Source organism: Cynoglossus semilaevis, chromosome 18, assembly GCF_000523025.1.
Source record: "Cynoglossus semilaevis isolate Cse_v1.0 chromosome 18, Cse_v1.0, whole genome shotgun sequence".
In the NCBI taxonomy this organism is placed as follows: Eukaryota; Metazoa; Chordata; class Actinopteri; order Pleuronectiformes; family Cynoglossidae; genus Cynoglossus; species Cynoglossus semilaevis.
Genome location: NC_024324.1, coordinates 9634403 through 9645927, shown reverse-complemented (window position 1 = coordinate 9645927; position 11525 = coordinate 9634403). Strand labels below are relative to the sequence as shown.

Sequence of the window (11525 nt, the reverse complement as noted above, 5' to 3'; positions counted from 1 at the left end):
ATGAAATGGTACAAGATTGGCCCCAGAGAGACTCTGCTGTTCTGTGTGCCAATGTGAAACTTGGGAAGTGGTGTTTGCGTGACTGCAGTGATGCATGTTCTTGTGTGTGTGCGTGCGTGCGCGTGCGTGAGAGAGCGTGGGCGTGTGTAAGAGCGTGTGTGCCTATGGGGTCAAAAGGAGTGGAGCTCCCCAGACTCCAGAGTCTTGGCGGAGCTCCACTCTTTCTTTCTTTCTTTCTTTCGTTGGCTCTCTCTCCCTTCTTTTTTCTGTGGTCTTGTGTTGTTTGGTGGTTTTTGTGATGAAAAACAATTGTATATCTGTCTGTTACATATCATGTATGTATCTGAGGTGCAAAATATTTAAATACACATTCTGTTCTTGCCATTGGTAATTCTGTCTGGGTAACTGCTTCTTTAAGAACCTAATGAGGTTTGGTGCGTGTGTGTGCGTGTGTGTGTGTGTGTTTTAGAGCCTCCGTGAGTACGGGGCTTTGCTCAGGCTGTCTGGGACTGTGAGCGAGGAGAGTTCAGTCAAGGACACAATTCGACAGGGACTCAAAGGGAGGGGAGCCGAGGAATGGATGGATGGGGGAGGAGAAGGGAGAGAAAAAAAGGAGAAAGAGCATGAGAGGATGTGTTGGAGGGGGAAGAAAGAAACCAGACTCAGGAAATCAGCAAAGAGTGTCGGAGAGGTTCTGAAGCCATTCAAACAAAATGCACAAAAATGTAGTGTTGCAAGATTCTTCAACCAAATAAGGGAATGGAGTGAAGGAGGGTGACGGCTGCTGGCTCCACAGGGCCGTCAGAAATGCTCCTAAACACATGGAATCACCGGGAATCATGGGATACTACAGAAAAGCGGGGCCTGTTTGTGTGTGCGTGCTGCTCATCATGACTTGGAGCCAAAAATCAGTTCAAACCTTCACATTTTGTAAACACGTGTTGTGAAGGCACAAGACTGCCCCCGCCCCCCGAGTTTTTACAAACTTAAACTGACCTAAATCTTACGTAAGAATGTGGCTAACATTCAGGTCAGTTTGAGCTAAGACTTAGTTATCTGTTAGGTAGCTTAATGCTAACTAAAATGGATTGCTGTGCCGTGTGCAGTCGTTGTTTTAAACCTATTTAAGTTAGCTTATTTTTGCAGTGTTGTTTTAAACTCACCTGTCCTCAGTAATGTGTTATTTCATCTTAATTACATACAACTCGTTAAGCTTTTGAGATTAGTTTTTCTGAGGTGTCTTGATGAAATGTCCGGCTAATTTTTGAGTTATTTTCTGTTTCTGTGAAGGCTTTTCTCATTCCTCTTTCTTTTTTAAAATTTGGCTTATATATTGCAACGTTTTAGACTTTGGTCTAAAAAGTAATATCAGTTATTTGCTGTTAATCTCGTTGATGACTCTCAACTCATCTGTAATCAACAGTTACAGTTAGATGCCGACAGCGCTGTTGTTGTGTGCTAAAGAAGTCCAGCTGCAGCTGTGCATTTTGCACCAAGGCGTCATTTCAATGGTCTGTAGAGTCGACCTAATCATCAACGATCGCCATCAGGAGAATTCTGTCGCCAGAGTCGGATCATTTTGACGTCCAGTTCAAATTCCTGCGGCTCTGGGTTCCTGATTTATCCAATTTCATAAAAAACATTTAAATATGAAGTCCCCACAACGCATGAAATCCGTGACATGTGTGTGTGTGTGTGTGTGTGAGTGTGTGACAGCCACACAGAGAGAAAGCAGATGGAGAAGTTAACTGGTTGCATATTGTGTACAGTTTGTCAACAGGCAGATTAAATAGACTCCGACAAGTCCAGGGGAAATGTGTTTGCTGTTAAATTCCACTGTATGGTGAAAAGAGACGCTCGCTGTCAACGACACCACATGACAGGCAGCGAGGAGTAAGAGGGGAGGGGAGGAAAGGAGGCAGGGAGGGAGGAGGGAGGAGGGAGGACGCAGAGCAAAGACAACTCTCTGCAACACTTCACTTTATTACAGGAGAAGCTTCCATTCACACGCAAATGACCATTTTCTTTCCCGCTCTTTTAATATATTCTGAGCAAATGTAATGACACGAACCCTATCTTTATTCAGTGGCAGCAAAAAATTATTCCGGTCTTTTCTTCACTTAAAAGTATGGACGCTTTGTTAAAAGTGAGCCAGCTGCATTCAAAAGCAGATCCTCAGTAACATGACTTTAGTGATATAATCAAAGAGCCATTTAGTGGTTCATCATGCAGCAGAACGCCCCCTGTCTGTTATGAATATTATGCATATAATGCATATTTTAAATAATAACAATCAGCATTGGAATGCAGACATCAATACAATATATGTACAATTAATAATATATACAGTATATATTATATATATAATGTATTACTAATATAAACTGTTGTGTTCAACCCAGCTTGGTTAGACCTGGATGTCAACACTGCCTGAAATGCAGCCCTAAACATTTACAGAGTTTTGTGTGTTCCCCACAGAAGTTTAATGAAGGACTTTGTCGTGGCCTCAGCTGACAAACTGACGACAACTCAGACAAACACAGTGAGTTACAGTTCATCAAGTTTTGGGTTTTTTTCTCCTGTTCTTATCCACTTTCTTCAGATGTATAATCCTTGCACACGTGGTGATATAAATTCTAGAAGGCTACTAAATGAGATTTTAATCACATTTTTCAATAATATTTATGCCAATGAAACTGATGAATTTACCAATAGACTGGATAGAGATAAACTCAGAAGGTTCTACAAGAACCAAATATTAGTTTTTTGTTGTTTTTTTTTTTGTCTTACTGCTAGAGAAGAGTTTGGAAAACATTAAAGACAGACTTGGCTCAGTACTTACTGTACACACAACTGTTTGATAATTAATTCAAATGAACAGCACATGTTGGTGAATACCAGGCAAACAACAGCAGAGAACAGAGATGGAAGTTTAGCTGCAGGACTAAACGTTCTCAGTGCAGGTGTGTCTGTGTTTATTCAGCCGTCGCTGCACAGACCAACACTTTTCTGCTTTAAAGTTGTGACGCAGAAAAGAAAACCCCAGCATGCACCTAGACGAGTGCTGCATTAAATAAACATCTAAATAACAGGGAAGGACAATAGTTTCAGAACTCGTTTCAGAAAAAGTGACAATAATTATGAATTAAATCAGACTGACAAAGGAAGGTTAAAACAAACCTAGTGATAAAAGTGTATAACACTTTATAACATAGAATAAACCCATATATATACATATGCAGTAATAAAAATTAAAAAATAAATAAGACAAGTTATAATCCTAACTTAAATCTTCAGAACATTTTTTTCTCAAGATGAAGGATAAGGAATGTACCGTGCATTATTAACAAATACTGTTAAGCCAGAGATCTGAGAATTATGGTTCAATCCAGAACTTTTTATGAGGCAGTAGATTTTAATGAATATCTATCTATCTCCCTCCTCCTCCTCCTCCTTCCTTTTGATATCTGGAGCGACACAAAACACTTTTTTCTTGCCTTTTCTTTGTTAAATGATTGTTAATAAAGAGCAGAATTCCACCGGGGATTCTCAGGGTAACATTTTAGGTTTATGATCTAAATAAAACTGCGGCCATCGAGTCACTACCAGGTCACATCTGACCCAGGAATGTGCTTCATCATCGCAGCTCCCCCCTGGGGGCATGTAAGGAGGGGGAGGAGCAGCGGGAGGAGGGGGAAGTCTCAGCTGGGACTTTCCTTCCTAGCCTGCAGGGAGAAAAGTTTGGATGACTGGGCACAGAGCCGGAGATGTTCACCGGTGCTTCCAGGGTGGAGAATGCGGAGCTGGAGGAGCAGCAGGCAGCTGTCCCTCCGCTCGGGGGCCCTCCTCCTGCTGCTGCTGCTCGGTCCTCCGCTGCTCGTCGCTCTGCAGCTGATCGTCATCGGTCCACGGTTACCGAGAACCGCGGCGCTAGGCACCGGGGAACGGGAGGGAGCCGTGGCCTTCTCCGTGATCAGCATTGAACCAGAGAGGAGCTCACAACGTTGGGGACCGGCGTCAGTGGGACCGCGTCTGCAGGAGGAGGAGGAGATGGAGAAAGGTGGAGGGAGGAGGGAGCAGATAGGAGCATATGAAGATGAGAAAGAAATTCACCAGGTAGGAGAACGGTAATAGGAATTTACCTGCATTAATGCTGGACTTAAAAAAAAGTTTTATCACAAAATATATGTATATTATTTTAAAACAAAATCACGTGACACAATGTCAAGTGATTCTAATCCGGTGGAAATGAGGTTTGATGTTGCTGAGGACATGTTTAGAACAGAACGGTCGTCCACCTACTGTACATTTCACTAATGGACAGGAGAGACATGTAACCCACAGAACACCGCCCCCACTGTGGACCTCAGAGGTACAGCATGGCGCTGTGTGGATCCACAACTGTAATTCTGGAGATTAGGAAAGAATTATAAACAAAACTAAGATGCCAATGGGCGGGGCTTAAGGAGGAAACTCCAATCAGCTAGCAGCAGAAGTGGGTCTAGTTGTTTGACGACAACAGTACAAAGAAACTTCTATTTGAACAGTGAACAGTGGGCCACACAGGCACCGCTGACAAAGGTAAAAAGGGTCGCACGAAACACAAGGCCACGTCAACACTACTGCCTTTTGTCTTAAATGAAGCTAAATGTTTCTAACAATCCTGTCCTCCTCACTGAGTGCCTCTGTTTTCATCTGAAGACAAGGCTGTGTTTTAGTTTAAATTGGAAGAATCAAGTGAAAAAAACAATGGACGTGTGCCGTTTTCCCAAATCCTCATCTTGAGCTGGCAAAATGTTGTTAGTTGAATATTTGGTCAAACAGTTGAAATCTGTTTTTCTTTTTTATTGATGTTCTTCTCACTGACAACCTGCTTCTCAGTGAGAACAAACCGTTTTGTCTTGCAGTTCTTCAGGGGACAGGAAGTCAGCCCTGTGTCAGTCAGAACCTCACGTTTCTACACTTAAAAAAACAACCTAGAATAGACTTTAAACTACTTTGTAAACACACTAAACAGAATCTGTGGTGAAGTCACCAGGTTGGTGATCGGTCAGAAACCAGATGCCGATGTTTCCTCATTCATCGTGTCCATTAGGCCGCCGCAGCGTTGACACAACGTTGACACGACAGTGTGAATTATTACAGACGTGACGGAACAGGTGAGCCAGGAGTTCAGAGCAGCACTGACCTCACATCAGACATCAGACAGAGAGGGGTGACAGCTGTTCTTCCCGTACAAAGCACTGAGCCTTCACCTGTGTTTGAGCGCCGCAGCGTCTGTCCCTCCTTTACCTCACACTCCTCACCCCCTCTCTTTTATTCTCTTTTTTCTCCCTCACTGTCTCTTTCTTTGCCCAAGGCTAAACTCTCTGACTCATTCTGTGAATCATCACCACTCCCCACCTCCTCCCCAATCAAGTTACCATGGTGACCACAGGGTTCAGTGTTTATGTGTGTGTGTGTGTGATAGGGGGTGGGGGTTTCTTTGGTTTTGTGTGTGTTGTATGTTACAATGCCTTAGGCCAATGTCCTGGCAGCAGGGAAGGGGTCAGAGGTCGTGACCTGACTCCTCAGTCCTCATACCTGGGGGCAGGAGGTGCGGGCCAACTCACGCTCGTGACAGGAATTTTTTATTTTTCCGACCTACTTTCAGAGGATCATGTCCGTCAATTAAAGCCTTAACATTTAGTTAGCTGAGTGATGGCTAATCGATGGCTAACTTTGTCCACGTCTATTTATATGAGAAGTTGAAAGTCATTTGAATTTGATTTCCAAAATTTAAAAATCATGTTGAATCCACAAACATCTCACATGTTTTCTCTTGGTCCACAGTGAACTGCGTCATCTTTGCCTTTGGATGTGTGTAATATGTACGTCTGTGTTGCCAGGTTGGATCCAGAGATCTGGAGGTACAGCCGTGGGCGACCGGCAGGCCGTCATTCACTGCAGAACTGGGTCGTCTTATTGCATACATCACCACTCCACAAGTAAGTTTGGGAACCTATAGAGAAGTCATGGAGAAGTCAGGTACCACACAGACGCAGCCTAATGCGGCGGTGCTCGACTTTTTGGCGACTACACCTTATGGATGTTTATCTTGATAACAGGGCAGTATGAACGTTATCGCTCCCCCTTATCCCGTGACCCATTGGCAGGGACCTGATCTTTAAATTGGCCATCAGCGGTCCATTACACACAACTCTCCTGGATGGTCCCGGGCTAGAATCTGAAATCATCAATGACCTGTAGCCAGGAGTTAAAGCTTGCCAAGACGCAACAGTAATCAATAAACTCTCACTTTCTCAACCACTACTCTCCAGTCCACTTCTTCACTTTAACAACTGCAGAATTCCAATGTGGAGCCTAAAACAGCAGTGATATGATCAGTCAGGCGCTGTCAATGTGCTGGCAGCACAAGCCTGCCAAATCTGGAGAGAGTAAAGCTTTTCTGTTCCAGACTGGAAACTCCCCAAACAAAAGTAAAATCTAATACCACTGCACCAAGTGCTGAGAAAACAGCATGGATAAATTGTATATCTACTTAAAAGAATACTGATTTATTGTGAAGATTTGGGTGGGTAATTAATCAGCCTGTCTTAAAGTGAAACCACTTTCTGGTTTAATGAGAAAATCTTTGAGGATTTGGGTAAAAAGTGTCTTTGTTTCATTGTTTTAGTTGAACTTTCTACCTGTGTCATCCCCAGTTGAAGTGTTCCAGGGTCATACGTCCTGCAGAGTCTCAGGCGTCGGCGCCTCCTGCAGCATCGGCCCAGTGGCTGCTGTGTGCTGAGGATTGGCTTCTTCCTGCTGCAGATGGACCGTGTGTTGCATACTCCTTCAGGTTTGTACATACCAGGGTCGAGTAGAAGGATTTAGTTGGACAAAAATAGATACGCATAACAAGTTACTACTGCAAACCAGTGTAAAAGGCTAACTCATATTAACATCGTCTTCTATATAATTATGTCTAGAAAATTATTATTAATTTCTGTAGGAGCTGGACTAAGGAAATGTTACAGACTGTGTGTGCGCCATTATCTTGCAGTATTAAATGTTTTCTAAACTTTAAACTTGTTTTTTTCTCTCTCTCGTCATCCTCTGTCTAGCATGGATGGAAGAGATGCAGACTTTTTAAAGACTGTGTCTATGCTGGGATGTGAAGTTCACAGGTTTGATCCCAGCAACCCCAACGCATCTGCTGGTCACCTTGGCAACAGTTTAGATGGTAACCATGGCGACCGAGGTGTGGTAAACCAGCACAAGATGTGGCTGGAGTGGCGTGCTCCCAGGAAGCACAAGGCCAGAGGCAACCTGGGGAGTGTGTCCCAAACACTTTCAGACATCATGGCAGCTCTGGGACATCCCACTGTAAGACACACACACACACACATACAGAACAACTCTTGTGTGTATTTGTCTACAGAAATGTAAAGAAAAAAAATACACTTAAAGAAGCTCGCTTACTTTGTGTCTCCATGGCAACTGGGCTTTTCGCCATTTCTGGCTGCCATGGTAACAGTTTTAGTGAGCGAATCGCCGAGTGGCTCAGTTACATCCTGCAGCCACAAGAGGGAACTGCATGTCCACAGTTTGACTACATGTTGTTTAGGTTATCCCACAACTTCCAATATTTCAGTAAAAAAAATACAACTTATAATTGGCAACACTGCCACAAGGTGGTGGTAGTGGGTGGTTTTTTTGTTTTGTTTTTTTGCATGTTTTCCCACTATTTTACTGGCTTCCACTTAGTCCAACGACATGTACACTGGGGCTTAGGTTAATTGAAGCTGATGAAAAGACAATGGAAGAGAACACACTCTGTGTGGTTGTTTGTTTCCTTCATTTGATGAATGCTTGATTAGGTTTGAACCACTGATCATTCTTATAACCATGGCAGAGAAATTGTTTTTGTTGTTGTTGTTGTTGTTATTCAGAATATGGAAATGGCTGTGGAACAGTGGGTAGAGAGTTCCTGTTCTTTAGGCAGCCCAAGCTGAGCCAATTTCTGGCTTTTCTTGAGTCTCTGGGTGAGACACCAAACATTACACTCCAGTCACGTCGTGCCAGTTCTGTTAAAAAAAAAGGAATGGTTGTGATGGAAACAGATAACTGCTACAGAGTTCTCCAGAGAAGCAAAAAAGGTGATTTTCTCGGTGACCCGAATATGAACAATAGGTTTGCCAAAATAGCTGTTGTTCAATGGGCAATCATCCCACCAGGTCAGAGATTTGGATGCAGCAATGTGCCGGTGCGTGTCTGAGCAGGACTTCATCTGGAGTTGTTCATGACACCTGTGCATGTTGCTGATGGAAAGAGTCACGTCAGGAGGCAAATCCAACACAACAACATGTGTCATAAATAAATCTCATCGATGTTTATCCTGCCGTCCACCTCCGATTGTTCTGTTTTTGTTTACAGGTTAATTTCGTGTACGCTGACCTGCTCAGTGTCGAGTGGCGAGTTTTCCAGAACTGGATCGAGTCAGGAACCCTACAGAGTGTCCATCATCTGGTTGCCACAGTTCATCTACAGTGGGCAGGGTTTGAAGTAGGAGGAACGAACGAGGAAGTTCTCCGCTATTGGTTCAGCGTCCTCCAGGGCCTCCAGGATTCTGGTTTGAAGCTCGTCCACAGCTCGGCCGGATTTGGCAGCAGCGTCCTCAAACAGGCAGTGAATAATGCTCACAGCTCTTACACACTCAGCTGGGTCAACACGAGACACTGACACTCAGACGCGAATGGCAACGGACAAACACACATGACTGAGACACTAAGCCTCAAACTAAAACAAGAGTGATCTTGAGTTTGTAGAATTAACTTTCCATCGCTCACTTTGGTCCTATTCTTTTATGGCAAGACACCTCCCTCTAGTGGATTTGAAGGGATCTTTGTGCATATTTTCTCAGTTTATTAGGTGGATCCTGCTGTATCTTGAAGGTAAATTTATTTGAAGCATTTTGTGCTCAGTTGTCTTCTGACGTGCAATATTTGTTTACACTGAAACAAGGCTTTAAATATATGGTACCATATAATGTTTTTCTTTTTATACCAAAAAGATGAATTGCCATAATTCATATCTTGTTCTATTTAAGATTTTTTTTAGAAATTCAGTCTCCACCTAAATCAAACTGAACACAGATAATATTGGCTATTTTTGTAATGAATGCAGGTTATTACGTGGTTTATTTTACCTGTTTTCCTCAATATTTTTACTAAGCTGACCCATATTATAAAACAATAATATTTATTAACCCTCAAAAACAACATAAATAGACCACAGTAAACGTTTTTCTACGGCCATTAAAGGTTGTGTTTGACATGCTTTACTTTTTACTTTTTTATGTTGTGTACTGAGTGACATGGAGTCCTGACAAAGAGAATTCCCTGTTTTCTGTTTCTCTGCCAAGGGTTTTATTGTGACACCATGTAAATCCTGCTCTACAATTTCCTAACGCATATCTCCACTGAAAACCGAACAGCACGAGCACCTCCTGCTGGACATAATGTAAAACTAATATTTTGTTAAATCAAGATAAAGCAGTAAACATTATAAATACCAACCAACGCACATTTAAAATCTGAATAAACATAATCTGCGTTTACCACCACCACTAAGAAAAAAAGTAATTTGAATTGCTAAACTTATTACAGTAATCTTTATTTGTTGTTTGTCATTTTCAGGTCATTTATGTTCAAATTAATCATAAAAAAATATTATTCGTCTTTATTTGTTATATAAAGCTCAAAATAAGTTGACCACCATGGAGGTACAGTTATTTACTTTAAAATAACTACTTTAAACATTCTCCGAACCCCTGTAATTCCCTCGCGTACCACTCGGGGTCTTTGTGCCTCTGTTGGGAAGAACACTTCCAGTGTAAAGTTTATTAAACTGAAAACAGAAACATAAATCCCATTAAATTATTTAAACAATCTGTTTCAGTATATTAGCTAATTTTAACTATTTTCACATCTTGCCTCTAAAACTTAAATGATTAAATATTAGAGTTGAGACGAGGGAACAATGGATGACTTCTTTTTATATCTCCCCCATGCCTACTTGCAGAAATCTTGTATGTTTTATTCGATACTGACCTAATTAGTGTAATAATTCGTAACAAGTGACATTTACGGGCCATTTTATAACTTTTCTTTCAGTTAGTTTACTTTTCGTGCCACTCATTCCTCGGACTCGTTCCAACTCGCTGGAAAACGTTCGTTGGAATGCATTGCAGCCCCCGCCCTACGTTACGCAAATTACGTACACATGTTTGCCACCAGTATGGGCGGATTTGCGCTCTTTACGTTGAATTTTCCACATCCTGTATTTGACAAAAAAGATTGACAAGCATGAGACCCAATCGTCATTGAGAAACGTGGTCGTACATCCAATCAGACGTTCACAATCCCGGGACCCGGATGCCTCGCTGTTCTGCTTTAGTGTACCGCTCACAATTTTGTGAAACTCTTCACACAACTACAAACAACAGTGTAAGAGCGAACACACACGCCACCTTTTCACGGTGAGTACAGTAAAATTGTGTAATTTGTTGTTATGGTATAATTTGTTGTTATGCGAAAAACGTTACAACAAAAGAATTGGGCTGTTTCTTCGAGATAAGTAGCGCCTACAAGTTACTTCCTGTTCTGACAAGGCCGAGATCCCAACTAAACGACTTTAGCTCACAGCTAATGTTTTGGCTGTCAACGTGTAACGACTTAAAGTCAACTTTTCCTCTTCATTATTTTATTTTCCCATGAATTTGGCAACATTTGAAAAAAATTAAAAAAGTAAAACAGGTTTGTAGCGATAATTTACTGTTGTCGGTGTGACACAATGTTTCAGTGTTTTACTCTCTGTCGAGCATTTCACACTATCAACACTATTTTTTTATATCATGGCCAGGTCCGACTTACATGGGGAAACAAATGCAGTTCGTTGTTGTTGAACATACACAAAACATAGTTCTTGTCTAATCAGTGCAAGTAGTACAAGTATTTGAACCAAACGGTTCTGCCGTTACTTGCCAAATGTCAGGAGATCGTACGTGAACATAGAAAAGGTTTAATCAATAAACCAAAATGGGGATTAGAGAGCAAGGAAGAATATATTTACATCGCTATTGTAAGTAAGTACAAGGCACCGGCCTGGCAAAGATAGGCAAAAAGTGGACAGTAGACATTCAGTGGGGAGTGGCACTGACACAGATAATTGTAACAAATGTAACAGAATTATCATAGTTTATCGAGGTTTAATTTCTGTAAGGATCATGATTTTAACATACTATAACATGTAGAAAACTTTTTAGGGCCTTTACCATGCCTCACTGCATTGCACACTGTCATCATCAATCGGAGGAGCTAGTTAAGTAACAGGCTCCTCCTCTCAAAAAGCAGAACCAACAGACTTAAATATTCCTATATACTTAAATACATTAATAATTTTCCAGTCGGAATTTCACGAAATTTCAGTCGATCCACAGAATGAGCAGCATAGTGGTGAAAACAACCCACATTATGTCAAAT

The 11525-nt window shown here is 41.8% G+C and overlaps 2 protein-coding genes across 3 annotated transcripts in view; both read left to right on the top strand.

Moving 5' to 3' along the window:
- The window catches only part of LOC103394355 (methyltransferase-like protein 24), a 14593-nt gene extending 5272 nt beyond the window's left edge, over positions 1 to 9321 (top strand). The window contains exons 2-7 of one of the 2 annotated variants that reach the window (XM_017041206.2): positions 2479 to 2542; positions 3725 to 4116; positions 5889 to 5987; positions 6705 to 6841; positions 7107 to 7368; positions 8419 to 9321. In XM_017041206.2, coding sequence (XP_016896695.1) covers positions 3796 to 4116; positions 5889 to 5987; positions 6705 to 6841; positions 7107 to 7368; positions 8419 to 8724 — 1125 coding nt within the window. In that variant the 5' untranslated portion in view covers positions 2479 to 2542; positions 3725 to 3795 and the 3' untranslated portion in view covers positions 8725 to 9321. Of the gene's footprint in view, positions 1 to 2478; positions 2543 to 3625; positions 4117 to 5888; positions 5988 to 6704; positions 6842 to 7106; positions 7369 to 8418 lie in introns of both variants that reach the window. The other variant, XM_017041205.2, reaches the window with a different exon arrangement.
- A 1047-nt stretch (positions 9322 to 10368) lies between these two features.
- wasf2 (WASP family member 2) overlaps positions 10369 to 11525 on the top strand; it is an 8505-nt gene continuing 7348 nt past the window's right edge. The window contains exon 1 of the mRNA XM_008331590.3: positions 10369 to 10522. The gene's annotated coding sequence lies outside the window, so the exon portion shown is untranslated. The remainder of the gene's footprint in view (positions 10523 to 11525) is intronic.